The sequence below is a fragment of the Amphiprion ocellaris genome, chromosome 5 (genome assembly GCF_022539595.1).
Source record: "Amphiprion ocellaris isolate individual 3 ecotype Okinawa chromosome 5, ASM2253959v1, whole genome shotgun sequence".
Classification (NCBI taxonomy): domain Eukaryota; kingdom Metazoa; phylum Chordata; class Actinopteri; family Pomacentridae; genus Amphiprion; species Amphiprion ocellaris.
In genome coordinates this window covers 29,596,555-29,615,852 of record NC_072770.1, presented here as the reverse complement: position 1 = coordinate 29,615,852, position 19,298 = coordinate 29,596,555, and the positions used below count along the sequence as shown (strand labels likewise).

General features: G+C 39.6%; 1 protein-coding gene and 1 long non-coding RNA gene across 4 annotated transcripts in view; one reads left to right on the top strand and one right to left on the bottom strand.

Annotated features, from left to right (window-relative positions):
- The window catches only part of LOC129348952 (uncharacterized), a 74,258-nt gene that overhangs the window by 6,549 nt on the left and 48,411 nt on the right, over positions 1-19,298 (top strand). The window lies entirely within an intron of this gene.
- The window catches only part of kcnb1 (potassium voltage-gated channel, Shab-related subfamily, member 1), a 49,120-nt gene continuing 39,651 nt past the window's right edge, over positions 9,830-19,298 (bottom strand). For all 3 annotated transcript variants that reach the window (XM_055010721.1, XM_055010720.1, XM_023280329.3), the window contains one exon: positions 9,830-16,197. In XM_055010721.1, coding sequence (XP_054866696.1) covers positions 14,275-16,197 — 1,923 coding nt within the window. In that variant the 3' untranslated portion in view covers positions 9,830-14,274. The remainder of the gene's footprint in view (positions 16,198-19,298) is intronic.

Sequence of the window (19,298 nt, the reverse complement as noted above, 5' to 3'; positions counted from 1 at the left end):
CATTATTTCATCATATGGCACGCTTTTACAACATGTTGAAAAATGGCATTTTTTTTCGACATAGTATAGTATGGCGTTTTTTTGGGCCAAAATTCATGATGATCTTTTTTTCAAAGAAAACCTTCCTGGAGTGTTTTTCATGGCCTCCTTTACATTATTTCATGACATGGCACGTTTTTACAACATGTTGAAAAATCGCGTTTTTTTTTCAACATATATAGCGTTTTTTTTGCGCCAAAATTCATGATGATCTTTTTTTTCAAAGAAAACCTTTCTGGAGTGTTTTTTACGGCCTCCTTTACAATATTTCATCATATGGCACGTTTTTACAACATGTTGAAAAATCGCATTTTTTTCACATAGTATACTATGGCGTTTTTTTTGCACCAAAATTCATGAGGATTTTTTTTCAAAGAAAACCTTTCTGGAGTGTTTTTCATGGCCTCCTTTACATTATTTCATGATATGGCACGTTTTTACAACATGTTGAAAAATCGCATTTTTTTCGACACAGTGTCGTTTCAAGAGCGACATGCCATACGATGACGTTTTTGGGATGACATGCTATACTATGACGTTTTTTTGGGTGGCATGCTATACTATGACGTTTTTAGAGCGACATGCTATACTATGACGTTTTTAGAGCGACATGCTATACTATGACGTTTTTTTGGACCAAAGGCTATACTATGATGTTTTTAGAGTGACATGCTATACTAAGACTTTTTAGAGCGACATGCAATACTATGACGTTTTTTGGGGGACATGCTATACTATGACATTTTTTGGACGACATGCTATATTATGACGTTTTTAGAGCGACATGCTATACTATGACGTTTTTTTGGACCAAAGGCTATACTGTGACGTTTTTAGAGTGACATGCTATACTCGGACTTTTTTTGAGCCACATGCTATACTATGACGTTTTTTGGGCGACATGCTACACTATGACGTTTTTAGAGCGGCATGCTACACTATGACGTTTTTTGAGCCACATGCTATACTATGACGTTTGTTGGACCAAAGGCTATACTATGACGTTTTTAGAGCGACATGCTATACTATAATATTTTTAGAGCGACATGCTATACCATGATGTTTTTTAGATGACATACTATGCTATGACGTTTTTTGGACCAAAGGATATACTATGTTTTTAGAGCGACATGCTATACCATGATGTTTTTTGGACGACATGCTATACTATGACATTTTTTGGGTGACATGCTGTACTATGACATTTTTAGAGCAACATGCTATACTATGACATTTTTAGAGCGACATGCTATACTATGACGTTTTTTGGACCAAAGGCCATACTACGAAGTTTTTAGAGCGACATGCTATACTATGACGCTTGTTGGGCGACACTCTATACTATAGGCTTTTTAAATTGACATATTACTATGACTTTTTTTTTTGTTTTAGTTTTTCTTTGTTTTTTAGCAACATATAAGAATTTGAACAGTTTTAAAAATTACTATCCTTTTACTTGTGCAATGAAATATTATTCTATGGCATTTTTTAGACGACATATACTCTGACGTTTTCTTGAAAAACAATATTTTGACAATATACTGCACTATGACATTTTTTGAACCACATATCATACATGACAATTTTAGGCAACATCCTATCATTTTGCACTTTTTGAACCACATAATAATCAGTTGGTTTTTTTTTTGCCGACATGCTATACTATGAACTACAGGCCATACTATGTTATTCTTGAAAAGTATACTATACTTTGACATTTTCTGAAATACATCCTATACTATGGCATTATACACAGAGTGCTTTGGTTACATGTTGATTTATAATCTAGATTTTTTTCTGTTTTATTTTTTGACGGGACTTCCACAGACCTGACCGTGAACACTGTTGACACCCACCTGAGGGAGACGCTGCCTAAGCTCTCAAGGCTGCTTGGTCGTGGTCTTTCTGGTCCTGCTCCAGAATGCCTTCATCAACTACGTCTTCTTTTGAAGAGGCCCTCAGATGCTGCAATCTCTGACCTTAAGGAGGAACTGCTACTTTCACTCTGTAACGAGACGGCAGTTATTTTAATGACCCAGCTCCTGGCGGCTTTGAGTGAAAATTTAACATCCATCAAAACGGAACTACAGACAGTTAAATCTGAGCTGTTGGTCAGTATTTCAAACATCAAGTCCGACCCGGCTGCCCTAAAGCACGCTGTGGGTGAAACGGAAACTTCACTCTCCACATCACCGACGACATCGTCACACTCCAAAGCAGAGCACCTGTCTGCTGAACTTTTAAAAGTGGACTATAAATGTGTAGAATGTGAGCAGCAGCAGCCTGTGAGCAGCGGAACAGATGTGATCGGAAAGAAGTCATTTTCTTTTTTTTTTCTTTCTGGTTGACTTGATGCTGTCAGATGCAGATGTTGGAGCTGATTCTGATCTTTCAGGATAAAAAAGTTGCTTTTCCTTTACAGACTTTTCAGGAAATTATTCTCTCAGGTTTTCTCTGCTATTTATATTTTTTATTATCTGTGATTATTTCATTATTTCTTTATTGTAAAAATAAAGTTTGAGGCATAAAGACTCATTTAGTTATTCTAATCCTGACATCTTTGATGTAGCAGAACTAAACTTCCATTTTCCTTCTTATACTTCTGATACTAGAACTAAATGTATCTTCAACACGGATCATCTGCTTCTAATGAATCAGCAGCAACATCACAACAACAAATGAGACAATTTTCAACAAATTAATGAAACTGATGTCATTTAAAACTATCAGAGTCTGTTTTAGTGTCAAATTAAAGCTGATTACTGACAACTGGTCATGCGTCATACACTGGTCTCCTAAAAGGGTGGAGATGTTACATAATTTGCAAAAATATTTTTTCTTTTGCATGATATGACCTAGTCTTTTTTATGAATCCTGAGGTCCATGGTATCAACTTTTAGCATTTTTTCAACAGATATCTGCCTTGTATGGAATTATATTGGTACTGAAATGAGACGGGTATGAGGGTGGAGGCGGTTGGGACACGGCGGTTGGGACACGGGAGCAAAGCAACTTTCATTAGGAGTTTGACATTGCTGAGATTAAATATTGCAATGACCCTGTGAAGCTTGCAGCAGCCATCAGATGTCACCACAGGCACTTAGTACTGTACCCTATGCCCTTGCATTCTCACTTGCTGGTGCAGCCATGATGGAAAAAATTGACACATTTCCTGTAAGTCATGTAAGACTATCATTAACCAAGGAGGTGTTGGCTTTTGATCATCTTTCTTTAACAGGCATGACTATCTTGAATCATCTTTCTTTTTTGGTTAATTTTCAGATATCAGAAGCTCCTGTGTGCTGCTGTGTTTAGATGTGCTGACCTTGATATTGTACAGAACTGTGTAGCAATAGCTAGTACTAATAGAGGCTTGTGGTGTTGGTAATGAGAAATTGGTTACTTGTGCTTATATAAGTAAGTTGAACTGACACTGATCATACATGTTGGTATAAATGAGTGGATATGAAAGTCGAGTTCAAACAAGTCTTTGTTTAACTGTTTATTATTAGGCTAAAACTTAAGAATTTTATGTTTTTGTAATTTCACTCTGTATGGAAACAATTTATGCATAAACATGATAAACTTGACTTGCTGTACCTAATGAACATTCAATAGTATTCCATGGACCATGTTCACATTATTACAGTAGCAAGCACCAGCATAGAAAAGAGGTAAATATGAGATTGTAGTTGAACTCCATTGCATGTAAGGTGTATCATTGATTTTTATATGTATGTAATCTCTGAAATGTGTAGAATCTGAATCTGTAATCAGATTTTCACTTGGTATGCTTTATAATGGTGTAATGTTGACTAGAAAAGTGGACTTAATTTGACCCGAAAATTTTCTTTTGAGTAAAAATAAAACTTTCACAGTACTAGTTAGAAAAAAAATAAAGTACATATTTGAATTCCTCGTGAAAACAGCTTTCAGAATATATATACTTTTACTATGCTGTGATCAGTTGTTCCAATATTATGGACATTTTTCAAGGAAAACCCACACGGCTGTCAAATTTACCCTATGTAACGCAAATGAGACCAACTTAAGACGCATGACCAACTAGAACATTAACATTACTGTTTTAATCACATTTAAGTTTCCTGAACGTTACATTAATGTCAACCAGGCACAGTTTTATGAACTTAATGAACCACATTACAGGAACACAACACACTTCAGCTTTTTACATGAAACTCAACACTTTAGCTTGATGCTACGTTAGCTATAATCAGGCTACTACAGAGCAGCTAGCTCGGTTAGCATCGCTAACATTAAAGCTAATATTTACTATGCTAACTTTCTTCTCTGGTCAACACACACTGAAACAAACTCCACCAACATCTGGAGTGCATGGCACACATTACATCTGACACTAAAGCTGCATATAAAGTGTATTAAAAGCGGCACCGATACGAAAATAAACATTTACTTACCGAACTATTAGAGTCCTTTCAGTGTCTGCTGGTAGAATCAGCCGAAGGTAGAAAACTGGTTAAAACAAGCCAACGGGCAGGAAAACTGTCTGCTGCTCCACCGATAAATAAACCAACAGTTATTATATCAGAATTAATCCAAACGAGGAGAACAGAGTCTCTGCTGGAGAGACAGCGAGATCCCAAAATGGCTTTTGCCATATGGCCGAGCGGTTTTGCCATATGGCAGAGCGGTTTTGCCATATGGCAAAATGGCTTTTGCCATATGGCCGAGCGGTTTTGCCATATGGCATTCAGCAGTGGCTTATGACAGACTCAGGATTGGTATATGGCGAAATTGTGTGACTAATCATTGTTGACGCTAGTCACAAAATACTGTCATGCAATGTGCTTTTGATTTACGTGCAGTGCGATTTAGGTTTACTATATTTTTTATGTTTCTCACACTGACGTCTGTACACGTATGACCGCCGATGAGTACCGTAACGTCACAGGCCGTGTTAGGTGGCTAGGCTAACCGTGTTAGACACCGGAGCCAGCCTAGCCTTAACCGGCCATATGCCCTAATAGTCTATACACTGTATATACTGTGTGTGTGTGTGTGTGTGTGTGTGTGTGTGTGTGTGTGTGTGTGTGTGTGTGTGTGTGTGTGTGTGTGCAATCGCAAGACGTATGCTTGCACTTTTGTTTTTTTATGAACGACTGTACATTATTAATAGCGCTATATTAAAACTGTTACAGTTGCATGTCATTTCCAAGGGTCATAAAGACATTCTTTTAATTTTGAAATCAGCCATATACAGTTTCACTTGTGAAATATAAGCCACACAGTTTGCACCACATCTACCAATTCTACAGCGATTGGTAGTAATAATATTACTAATAAAGGCAGGGACAGGCCTTGCGTGTATGTACAGATGATACTTATTTTTTCACTGAAATATCCGCTGTATGAAAAAACTGTGCTTCTTTCACACGGTCAGATATCTGCCAGTAGGGGGCGTCGTTGGTGTATTTTTCCATGTCAACAATGACACAGTTTTAGAGGTTTCTTAGGTGAAAGATGAGAGATTGCAGAGAGATGACTCAGAATTGAAACTCAGTACACGCCATTTTTAATTCCTCTACTTATCCACCACCGCCACATGGTTGATTGTGACCAGTGACATTATATACGCCATTACCAGTGGAATACAGTGCCACACGCCATCATCCTTGCCATATACCGTTTCAGGTTTGCCATGTGCCGTTGCATTTTTGCCATCTGGCATTTCGGTCTTGCCACATGGCACTTCTGGTTTGCCATCTGGCATTTCGGTTTTGCCACATGGCATTTCCTTTTGCCACATGGCATTTCTGGTTTGCCATCTGGCATTTCATTTTGCCACATGGCATTTCTGGTTTGCCATCTGGCATTTCATTTTGCCACATGGCATTTCTGGTTTGCCATCTGGCATTTAGGTTTTGCCACATGGCAATATATATAAGTCCTTTATTTCTCCCCACGCCAGGGGAAATTCACATTGTTACAGCAGTTTATGTAGCAATAGACGTAGTAGTAGAAATAAAATAATAATAGAACAGTAGTAATAATATTTAGGAGGGTGGCAGGGGGAGGGGTGATGGTGGTGGTGGGGGGTGAGACAAGGAGGGGTGATGGGGCTGTATGTAGAGTCCGGAGGTGGTGGAGGATGGAGGAGAGGTGGTGGTGTTGGTGGTAGAGAGCTGAGGTGTGAAGAAGGAGTTGGCTGGTCGGTGCTTTGATGAGAGGGGGGAGGAGTGGGAGCAGAGTCAAATCTCTTAAAGAACAGATTCAGCTCATTGATCCACTCCCGGCCTCCTGCTGCAGCTCCCCTCTCATGGCCTCTGCTGGAACCAGAGATGGATCTCAGGTCTCTCCAGACCTCCCTTGTGTTATTGTCCTGCAGGTAAGATTCCATCTTGGTCCTGTAGCTGGCCTTGTCCGCCTTGATCTTCGTCTTTATCTCCTTCTGCACCCTCCTCAGCTCCTCTTTGTCCCCAGATCCAAAAACCCTCCTTTTCTCCTTCAGCAGGGCCTTCAGTTCCAGGGACACCCAGGGTTTGCTGTTAGAGAAACACAGTACTTTCCTGGTCGGTACGATGTTCTCTGCACAGAATTTAATGTAGTCCGTAATAGTGTCAGTCAGTGAATCAATGTCCTCCCCATGTGGACCACACAGCACATCCCAGTCTGTGGTCTCAAAGCAGTCCTGCAGCACCTCAGTGGCCTCGTCAGACCACTTCTTCACATACCTGATGGTGGGGGGTTGTTTCTTCACCATAGGTATGTAAATGGGCTGCAGTCTCACCAGGTTGTGATCTGAGTGGCCCAGCGGGGGGAGGAGCTGTATGCATCCTTGATGTTTGCATACAGCAGGTCCAGGGTTTTATTGTGTCTGGTATGGCAGGTCACGTACTGGGTGAACGTGGGGAGAGTGGCAGAGAGCGATGCATGATTAAAGTCTCCTGAGATGATGATAAGAGACTGAGGGTGAGATGTTTGCAGCTGGGACGCTTCAATGTGGATGAGTTCACAGGCTGCAGTCGCATCAGCTGAGGGAGGGATGTACTGTGTACATCCCTCCCTCGCCTGTAATGGCTATTACATGTGATAGCTATATGTATATATATATATATATATATATATATATATATATATATATATATATATATATATATATATATATATATATATATATATATATATATATATATATATATATATATAGAATGAAAGTCGGAATATATATAATGAAAGTCGGAATATATGGAATGAAAGTCTGAATATATGGAATGAAAATCCGAATATATTGAATGAAACTCTGAATATATTGAATGAAACTCTGAATATATGGAATGAGAATCTGAATATATGGAATGAAAGTCTGAACACTTTCATTCAATATATTCCGACTTTCATTCAATATATTCAGAATTCTAGATTTTATATATATATATATATATAATTTCCTAAACGGCATGCCATATATATATATATATATATATATATATCATGGCATATATAACACATATACCAGTGGTACCAGATCCATTAGAGGTGGGAGGGCCATGGAGGTTGTTGTGCAAACCAGGGGCACATACTCAGTTTTGTCACACTGTAATGTCAGTGCGTATTTCCAATGACAATCATTGGATTATTGATTAAAGTGCTACATTTCTCTTAAATATGAGAATGTTTTAAACTGTGGATAGATATTTCTCCTTTGTTGCAAATTCGAGCAGAAATGTGTATATAAACGTGTATATAATTTGCCTTGTTTTTCTCACTTTAATTATTCTATGTTTCTACAGAAATACCTTCAAGTAAAGTTACAGAAAGTGAGATCCTTGACTTCAGCTTTTAAATTGTCACTCTGACACTCTGTTGGTCTTGATCATTACATCATTGCTATTCATTGTTCTGAGATTCAACGCAGCATGAGAGACAGATTTCGAGAACTTCAGCTGTGCCTTAAACTGGCAGAACCGGTTCTTCAGGGATGGAGGTGAGGGTTTCACACATCAGCAGAAGTGTGAATGGCCCTAATTAGCATTTGAATCTTGCTGTTGTCTGTCATGACTGGTTGCCACACACACTTCAAGATTCAAGATTCCTACCTCTTAGTATACAAGTACACAAAAATAAAACGAGAACGAAAACCCCACTGCAGTGCAGCAGTGCAGTGCAGCAGACGTCCTCTGCAAGCTGCCACTCATCTAAGAAACAGTGTTGATTGATTTGTTTGGTTTCCGTACAAGGAAATGACATGCAACTGTAACAGTTTTAATTGCCATATGGCAAAAGCCGTTGCCATATGGCAAAAGCCATTGCCATATGGCAAGCCATTTTGCCATATGGCAAAAGCCGTTGCCATATGGCAAAAGCCGTTGCCATATGGCAAGCCATTTTGCCATATGGCAAAAGCCGTTGCCATATGGCAAGCCATTTTGCCATATGGCAAAAGCCGTTGCCATATGGCAAGCCATTTTGCCATATGGCAAAAGCCGTTGCCATATGGCAAGCCATTTCGCCATATGGCAAAAGCCGTTGCCATATGGCAAAAGCCATTTTGGGATCTCGGCGCTGCTGCTCTGCTGCCTCCTCCATAGGACCTGTCAATCTTTCCAGAGCGGACTGTCAATCAAGTAGTCCCGCCCCCTTGCTTCGCAAAACTTTAACGCTCTATAAAAACATCGATATTGATTTATTTTAAGATCGGCCACCTGATCTCTCATTTTGACCATGAAAACTAACGAAAAAATATGTATATACAATCTATGCACCGTACTGTTTGGCTCGACGCTTGCTGATGACCACTTCCGGTCTAAAAAAATGAAAAAACGGACCTTTTTTCGTTTCTGTCTCTTACTGATTTTATTTCTTGTTATTCTAAATATAAAACGAAAATCAAAGCATTTTTAAAAAAAAAAATCGTATATCCCTTTTTGATCATGAAAAGGAAAAACGCCTTGTATTTCAATTTTAATTTTTGTATTTTTAAACGAAAATCAAATAACCACTCGTTTTTTGTTTTTCAATACCCGTTTCAGAACGGAAAATCCAATTATCAGATCCGTACACGGACCGTGGTGGATGTCTGGTGTGTGTGTGGGCTGTGTGTCTGAATGTTTTTGTAAAAAAAAAAAAAAAAAAAAAAAAAAAAAAAAAAAGTGGGACTGAAACGAGCGAGAGCTCGTATCTGTGCAGACTACAGCCGAAAACTACAGTTGTAGTTGTCGGCTGACAAACTACAACTCCCGGCAACAATGTCACTTCCTGTTGATGGGGACGGGAGCCTCTCTTGTTTGGACACATAAGAATCATGTGACAGGTCATAGCCACAACGTGATCACGCTTATTTCAACGTAAGAAGTCCTCCAAATACCGGTGGTCTGGTTTATAAAGAGTTTTGTTGTGTGCGCTTTATTGTGTATTTTTACAAACCCATCACTGCAACGAAAAAGCACCCTGAGACCTGGTGAATGTGTGAAATGTTAGTGTAACTCCCCAGATTTTATATGCAAAAAGAATTATCGATCTATCCTATCTGGTTTAAAATCTACAGCCAATCAAAAATCAATATGCAAAACGTAGCGCCGGCGCTACACTGGGTTCTAAAGGGTTAAAGAGTGCCGGTCGATGCTCAGTCATGCCTCTTGAGACCAATGACTGAAGGTGAATGTCTTCAAATTAGTGTAACTACATGTAGAAAAATTGGTGGAATTGGTTAGAATGCCATCAGTTAACTGGCCTTACTAATACACCCTTCAGGAACACATATTATTATTTGCATGACATTAAGAACGAAATAAAAGTCAGCAATTCCTACTCAAAATGTAAAGTGATTTGATTTATTTCATTTTGAGTCATTCAAGGGAAATTTTGCTTTCTTAAGAAATAGAAATGTCTTGGGACATTGAGACACTTTTTGTTTTTTTACATGACAAGTACTGGCTCTGTGTGAGTCACAATGCCAAAGTTACAACATGCACTGAACAATCGAACATTTATACAGAAACAACAGCATAGAAAGTCAACAGGTAAAAATGTTTTTCTTTTTTTTTTTTTTTTTACAAAACAGACAGCGTCGGGACCTACAAACAACATTGTATAAGAGCTGGCTAAGGTCATTCAAATATCTTCTTTTTTTTTCAATTCCCTGGAAACTGTACTTTACAAAGACTGATGGCTTAGGCAAGGTTGGGGTCAATTCCACTGAGAGCTTAAACTGTAGAAAAAATATAGTTTATGCATTAAATTTGTACTAGCCTTTAATTTGTGTCATGCTCTAATACTGTTTACTTTTATAGTGTCATGTGTGATGTGTGTTTTACTCCATCGAGGCATCCTGAATCGACCCCAACCCTGTAATACAGTGTTAGATTCAGAGGATGTGGAACTGGGCTGCTTTATAAAGCAATGTTTCTCTCTGGGATTTGGAAACTACCATATATCCTTGAAAAGGTTCTGTTGGGTTCTAACAGAAATGAAAAAGACTGGAGCCTCTTTACAGTTAAATTTGGCAGGTTGCACAACGACCAAACTCTAATTTAGATTTTGCCTAAATGCATTTACTGTACATTGGGGAGTCTGATGGAAAAGTTAATGAATCTGTGCTCTTTGTTTTAATTTGTATCCATAAATGAGGAGTAAAACAAACCACTTGATTGTGTTTTCTTCATACAGAGTGGTGGTTTAATCCTTTGATTCGCATCTGAATTTTTCCACAGGGACCTCAGTGAAATTAAAAGGTCCGCTATACAGTTAGATTTCATTATTTTGAATGACTTCCGTGATAATGGAGCGAAGTAAAGTGTCCAACTGAAACGAAAACAAGGATGACTTGTAAAAACATTTGACCATTTTTTGTATTATGTTGCTATTTTGTCACAGTATCACAGTCTAAGTTATAAATTAAAACATCATGCTCGATGTTCCTTTGCACTACCTTTTCTAAAAGCTTAAGTGTCAACACTAGTGTCAGGATTTCAATACTTATGTTTGTGAGTGCAGGTATGCGCATGTGTGCACATTTGTGCAATATTTGCTCGAACTGAATCTCAGTTCTCCACAATAGTGCTTGCTGCCTGTTCATGAAATATTGATTGTCATCTTTGTTGAGAAATATTTCAGTGAGAAATGGTCCCTGACTACTGTAATACAGAAAACTTAAACGATGGGACAGGAGCTCATAAGAGCTTGCGTGAGCCAAATGCTCTTATTCTTACTCTTGAGAAATTAAACTTAATTATCTTTTTTTTTTTAATTGATGTCATTCACTCTGAAAGAAACATCTGACTGATATTTGTTTGATCTTGACTGAAGTAAACATTATGAAATCTCCATGGATAATGAGGTGTAACAGGGTAAAACACATTTTAATGTTTGGCATACATTGGCCTTGACTCCTAACAGCCAAAGATAAAAATGTAGTGAAAAGTTAATCTGGGATAAACGTCTAGCTGGTGGCTTATAACTCAATGGTCTCTCTTCTTCAAACTGATATTTTCTATTAAAAGTAAAAGAAAAGTGTATTGGAACAAACTTGCAACTTTAGAATTCCTTTTTGCCGATAATGCATGTGCTTATATTTCAAAATCCTTTTGTTAAGGATTGCTTTTATTTCTTGTGAAGATAGATTCTAATATTAGCAGCGACTTCGGAATCAAATCAATCCAAATTTTAGCTGGATATACAAAGAAGTGTAGTGGATTTAGGAACTGACTCTACTGTGCTGTGTGCAATTATTTGCCTAAGTATTCCGCTTCTCTCAGCAAGAAATCTTCACTTCAAAAAATTAAATATCACCTAAAAATAAATTTTAATTTCTTATATTATTTTTGAGTTCCCTTGGCATTGCAATCTGTGTAACTGCTGCATGTTATAATCAGAACTGCAAATGGACTATGGAGAAAACAAAAGCAGGATTCCCCATCATGGCTACATTTATATTGGAAACAATTCATTCTTTTCCATTAAGCGGCAGTCCAACTGCTCTAATGCCCTGGCTTTACAGCAGTCACATACACACACACTTCCCTCTGCTTCTCACAGTCATTGCTATTCCTTTCACACCTCAGCTCCTCTCACTATGGGAGAGCAATATGAAATGGTTCAACTCTGTGATTAAAATGGGAAACGAAATCAAGATTTGTGATTAGACTCTCACTAAAAAAAAAAAGTATGTCAATCGCCTTCTGTTGACTTTTGAATCAAATTTTACCTTCATAATAGCCCGTTGGCCTGTTCTACCTGCACCGTTAACCATTATATTTTTTGTCAGGAAATGACTGAGATAGCTTTAACAATTGGGCCACTTTTCTGAGAATATATTTTCTTGGCACTGAGCTTCTCCTTGCTCACCTTGATTACATCTTACGTCCTCAGACTGTAACTCAGCTCATGTTAACATGACCTATATGGATGTAAAGTCTGCCTTAATAAATGATTCATGCTCCTCTCATGATCTGTTTTCTATATAAAGGTTAGAGGAAGTCTTGTAAAGACAATATGTCTGTTGTTTTAAAAGTGGCAGTTGACTGTTTGTCCTATGTGGCAGTGTAAACCGATAAATAGGGAATGCATTATGTTGTCCAGGTCAGTGGGTAACAGTCAGCAAACTAAACTGAATTCATAGAATTTGTGGGATGCTACAGACATCTTGAACATAAACATGATGCACAAAGGTCCTTTCATCATAATACATTTACACAGCACTCATGAGTATGCACAGTGAGGAGTGGTTCTGCCATCATGCGACTACTATGGATACCTTCATGGGTGCATGTTTCTGTGTGTGAGCAAGCAGACGTTCCCCACCCAATTAACAAATCACTGCTTAGCTGTTGCCAGCCTTGGAGGACCACTGCTGTCACCATGGAAACTAAATGTGTCTATGCATCCTGAAGATCGTTTTCCATACCTGCATGTGTCTTTTGCATGTGTGCTCATGCATGAGTTTTTACCACTTACGGAATTTTTGACTGATTATCGGTAAACTTAACCTTCTGTGTTATTAGAGCTTATCTAAGTGATTTCAGGAACAAAGTAGAGATTGATAACTCCCATGCTTTCAGTATCGTACACATCCATTACTTTAAATTGCGTGATCTCTTGGGCTGCTTTTACTGTTGGTCAAATGAAGGCCAATGCATGCTAAACATCTGTTGCTGAAACCTAAACTCTATGTCAGTAAGCTGTAAGCATAAAAATATAGGAGGGTTTAGTTGTTTCTTTAGATATGATGGACAAGCAACTCATCATGTTTTTTATGTTAACTGGTTGGGTGCATGCATGCTTCATAAATGCAGCAATCTAGATTATTATTTGTGGCTATTTTGTTAGCCTGTATCAAAAACTCTTGGTTCACCACTAACAGTATTTAAAAATTATACAGAAGTGCGAAGACACTGTCCACTGAAAAAAGAAAAAAAAAAGGAGCAGTCACAATGGATGATGATGCGAATGAGCCTCTGATAACTGCAGCCTCTGTGCCAAGACACTGAACCTTATACAAGATTACTCTTCACATATGATTATGACACAGCAGACTAGCAAATCACTTATTTCTATAAGGAACTTTCTCTTATCTATATAAAAATAAATCAGGTCAGACAATCTCAATAGTGTGTTTACATGAATTTGCCTACTAGTAGATCACTCATTAATCTTCATACTCTCTCACACACATATGCTGACATGCACACCCCTACGAATGTAAATGACTAAGGCCAGGTTTGGGAATGGAGGGCACAAGTAAGTAGCTTATAGGCTTCTAGGTCCTCTCCTGTATCTCCAAGACTACAAAATGAACTGGGACTCAGTAATGGGAAAGTGGGCGGCAGGGCTGTTTTTTTTTTTCCTGGAGAATATAGGGATAACCTATTGCAGTTAAAAACCATCATTTAGTTGGTTCACACCAGTTACAACCACGGCTCAATATCTCTGCTGACTTCTTTGAACAGACCCATTGGCTACTTGGGAGTGCTCCTTTGTTTTGTCGGTGTGGTATATCGCTAATAGGAATGAACTGAAGGAGGGGCAGTGACATTCTCCAATTTAGAAAAGTTTTTCTCCCCGAGTATTTACCACACATGTTCACCCAGAGCTCAGAGCCCAATGGCACGCTCAGGTAATCTGTGAATTGTTTCAGTGAGACCCTTTGTCTCTTCCTCTTCCTTTGTCTCTGGCTTATAGAGTGTGTTAGCCTGTCTGGTGTCTCTATCACAAACACTCCATCCCCAGCTTCCTCTTTGTTTCTGCTTCACTTGTGCCTCAGAGGTTTTTATCCAAAGTATTCTGACGCCTCTCCACCTTTGATCTGCGTGCCATCTCAGGTCCTATGTGATTCTCATGAGATATCCCACGAATTCCTTCAAGGGGAAACAGACAGTTCTGGCCCAGCATTTTCTGGGCTGCTTCTAAATGGTTAGTGCCCCTCTGGTAATTTTTATTAACACTGCGCTTTGGGCTTCCACCAGCCAGCAGGCGCTCAGAGGGACTGGTGTCAGAGATGTCGCGGAGGTGCTCATCGTCATCTGTATCGGCGTCGATGTATTTGCTGATGGAGGAGTCGTGGAAGGTGAAGACAGTAGGAGCCAGGGTGGTGTCTTCTGGAGACTTGGGTGGGGTCCTGCTACTGGCAGTGGTATAGACAGAAACTTCAGGGCTTAACAGAGAGTGGTCGGACATGACCGAGCTGTCTGAGAGCGGGGACAGCCCTGACTCACCCTCGCTGCGGCAGCTTCCTTTGGGAATAAGGCCTTTTGAGTAGTTTCCAGAAAAGAAGAATTTCCTTGAATTCTCTGGGCATGAGGGTTTTGTGACAGACACGGGAGTCAGCATGGGCTCGCGCTCCCCTGTGGTTTGATGGCCTGTTTTTGTGCCGACATGCTGGGACAAAGCTGTAGCTGGACTGTATGAGAAGCGGTTGCTTTCCTGAACACCAAGGTCGATTCCTGGACTGTGGGGGAAGCGAGTACTCTCCTGGAAGTCTGTTGCACAACTGATATAGCTGTCAATGCTGGACAAGCTTTTCATGTCCCCCACTCCATCTCTGGTTCCTAGCACTGGTGGTCCGTGATCTTGGATAGTGCCCAGCTCTATCTCGTCCCTCTGTTTGCCCACTCTGGAGCCCCTGTCTTTAGCATTAAGGTTGGGTTGTGACTGTGTCTTTGCCATCTGGTTGTACATCTCCTCTAGCTTCTGGGCGTTTAACCTCTGGGGACTGGTGGCTCGGGCCTTGCTGGGAGAGCGTAACTCCTGGACATTGAACGAACGGTTTGAGCTTGTCTCTGATGCAGCTCTCTTAGGGGTCCATTTCCATCGACTCGGAGAGAGGTGGTTGTCATGAGGCCTTTCGCTCTTCTCCACCACCACATCCATCAGTTCTGCACTACGAGCAAACGCCTCTTTCAAGTTCATTGAGACAATGCTACCATTTCTTTTCGCCCTCTCTAGTGCCTCTCTTCTTTTAAGTGCTTTTTCTTGTCTCTTCTGCTCTTTGTAAAATTCTGAGAAGTTATTTACAATAATAGGAATAGGTAGAGCAATTACAAGCACTCCAGCTATGCAGCATAAGCCCCCTACAATCTTTCCCAAGAGAGTTTTGGGGTAGATGTCTCCATAGCCTACCGTGGTCATAGTAATAGTAGCCCACCAGAAAGAAGCTGGAATGCTTTTAAACTTTGTATCCTCCTCATCCTTCTCAGCAAAGAACACCAGACTGGAGAAGATCATGATACCCATGGCCAGGAAAAGAATGAGCAGGCCCAGCTCATTGTAACTCCTCCTTAGGGTGAAGCCCAGAGACTGAAGACCTGTGGAGTGACGAGCCAGCTTCAAAATACGTAGAATACGCATGATCCGAAAAATCTGAACCACACGCCGTACGTTCTGAAACTGCAACACACTCTTGTTGGATTCTGTCAGGAAGATGGTGACGTAGTAGGGCAGGATGGCCAGCAGGTCAATGACGTTCAGAGGACCCTTAAAGAACTTCCATTTGTTGGGGGAGGAGAGGAAACGGAGCAGGTATTCCATGGTGAACCAGGCAATACATACAGCTTCCACGTGGGCCAGTTGTGGGTTGTCTGTCGACTGACCAAACTCATCCGTGTCCTGCAGCTCTGGGAGGGTGTTCAGAGACAGGGCAATGGTGGATAGCACGATGAAGAGGATGGAGATGATGGCCAAGATCTGAAAGACAAATTAAGAAACTTAATGTGAGTACGGATTGCAGAACCTTAAAACCTAGGCACTTATGGTGTTTAGTTTTTATTAAGAGACAGAAGACACTCAGACCGGCTAAACAGAGACACAGGAATTCTCCTACAACTGATCTGTCAAAAACCTGGATAAACTGTTAGAACTTGAACTGTTTTATAGTTTTGAAGTGTTTTAAAGTCAACGTTGATTTACATTATTCAGTTCACTGCACTTTGTTATATTTTTTGGTTATATTATATATTTGTTATAAATGTTTCCACAGTACTGTGTAAAAGTTTTGTCAAGTATGAACAGAAGCATAAATTTCCCTTTTAGATTAGACAATTATTCCCTGCACGAAATAAAAGACACACCTCCAGCGAGTTTATGAAAGGTTTGGATTGCAGTATGTAAGTTCAGGTGCTAAGTGCATGCCAATAATATTACAGTCAAAATAAACCTTCAATAAATGCCTGACTGAGTGTGTGATTGGCTGAGAGCTAATGGATTGGACTAACTTGAACTACTTATATATTCATGTCTCACTTATCAGGCTTCTCCGCATGAATGAGTGTGCTTGAGTGGATAATATTTAATACTAATAATGTTTGGCAATAAACAAGAAGCAAAAGCATCACATATCTGACCCAGTGAATATATTCTCCAATGTGTCAAGTTGTCAAATATTTAATAAAAGAAACAAAAAATAATTAATGTTTGATTGTGTTTAAGGTCGATAAAGGATTTTTTTAAAAAGTCAAATTCAATAACTTTTTGCAAACTAGAGTTGGTCTTGGGCTCTTGACTGTTTTCCTCTGCACTAATATTTGCATGCTCAGAAAATTAAGATGATGTTTACACACTGCTGACTCTACTCACTACCCACCAAATCACTGATTTGGTGAATGTTAGATGAAAATCCTTCAATTTTAATAGTAGAATTAGGGTCAAGCATTATCCTTGCACTAATTTACACTGTTCTCACCTTCTAATGGCCCCTCTAGATTTAGAAAGAAGGAACCTCACTACCTGTCGCTTGACATCTCTGTGACATAAAAATAAACACTAAGTAGTCTCATCAGTGCAGAATGTCCCCACAATCCACTGCACTAGATGATGCTGATGATTCACAGTACACAGTACAAAGAACTGGGAAGTCTGTCAGAAAACAGCACCCTGACACACACACACACACACACACACACACACACACACACACACACACACACACACACACACACACACACACACACACACACACACACACACACACACACACACACACACACACACACACTACCCCACCCACACTCCACCAATCATGCTAACAAGCAAGTATGTGGTGGCAGACTACCCCTCTTTGACAGCTCCCCCCGTCAACCAGTATTCATTGTGTAAACAAAAAGAAAGCATTTACTTTGAAGTGTATTTTTCTTGTAGCTCAAGCAGGTTTGTTCTGAACAAGTGACTGCTCCAAGACAGTATAAGACAGTGAGAAATACCTGAGAAAATGTTGCACTGTAATATCCAGACAACCCTCAGTTCAGATAAAAGAAACTTGTCATAATAACTGGAATGATTTTATGTCTGGCTTTGTTTATAAAAGTGTAAATTTACTGATGTCACAGATGTCGCAGCCTAAAGGTCAGTTTGGAAAAATCCCATAAAAAAATACTCTTACATGGCGGTTTCATTTTATTTCATGCAGTTTAGGTAAATGACCCTTTAAACTTTAGACACTGGGAAGTCTGTTGAGGTACTACTTGTGCTGCATATGAAATATGCTTTTTTTTAAAAATAGTTTTATTTCATAACTCTTAGAAAAATATCCAAGTTGGACATTGCCACCCCTGTGTGCATTTCATTGATAACAGTTTTACAAAAAGTCCTCAGCTTTCCTTTAAAATTGAGGATGAAGGGCACAAATTCAGCGGTTCTCTCATTATTAGAATGCTGAAGTATGAGAGAAGAGCTCCTGCCTGACCTGAGCGACGATGAGTCATAGAGGCAACATGATCCAGCAGCGTCTATTGTATGCACTTATCATAACCTAACATATGCTCTGATATTCTGGTTCACAACAACTGTAATGCTTCAAGACTGATATCTTTCAACTAAGTGATACACATTCTGATTCCTGACTTGACAACTTTGGTTTTTGTGCAACTGTCTCCATAATCCCAAGCTGAATGTGCTTTTGTGGGGACGCTGGAGATGAAGGTAATGTGACAGCTGAACATCTTTTCCTTCAGTGGACTGACAAACAGGATTTACGTGGTGAACTATAGTCTGCAGTTGTTAGATTAACCCTACATGACTCCAAATCCAAACAGCACAACTTAGAGGATGAGTAGGAGGTTGTAGCTAGAACACTGAGTCTGTTTTGGCAATAGCCCACACGAAAGAGGTTAGGATGTTACATGAAGACATAAATCATAGAACAGTTTAAATACTTTCTCTAAAATCAGTGCACCTTAGAGTTAAGACTAGATGCACTGTGTAATATTTAACATAGATAAGTTGGAAATTTCAGCTTGATTTATTTTTAATTATCAAACAAAGCAAAAATATCAATTTTCTCCATCATATTCTTCGATCAAAGTTCGATCAAAACCTCACTGATGAACTGGACCTCCTGGTTAAACAAAACAATCTCCCATGTAAATAAACAGGCCAGGGGGAGAGCACTTGATGCAGGTTTACACCATAAATTGTCCAGAGGAAATGAAGACATGCTGACAGAAAAGGGACAGTAGCAGAGGTTGTTAGACAGTGATTGACAGTGAGGGCCTTGACAATGGTCGAATAATTCGGACTTGTGAGAGTGAAAGTGATGGCTAAAAAGGCCGCCTTATCTATGACCAATCAGAGCAGGAGGACACTGTTGCCATAGCGTCACGGCAGACATGAATAATGACCCTTTCTGTTTATTTTCCTCCCTGTGTGCTCCTCGCCCCCTGCCCTGGAGGAAATCTATTTGAATCAAACACTTGAGGAGGTGCTGGTTCTGGAGAGTGAGGGTGGAGCTGACAAGGGCGGCACACAAGTGAACGGGTAGAGGGCATGCAAGAAAAATTATGACGCCATTAAAG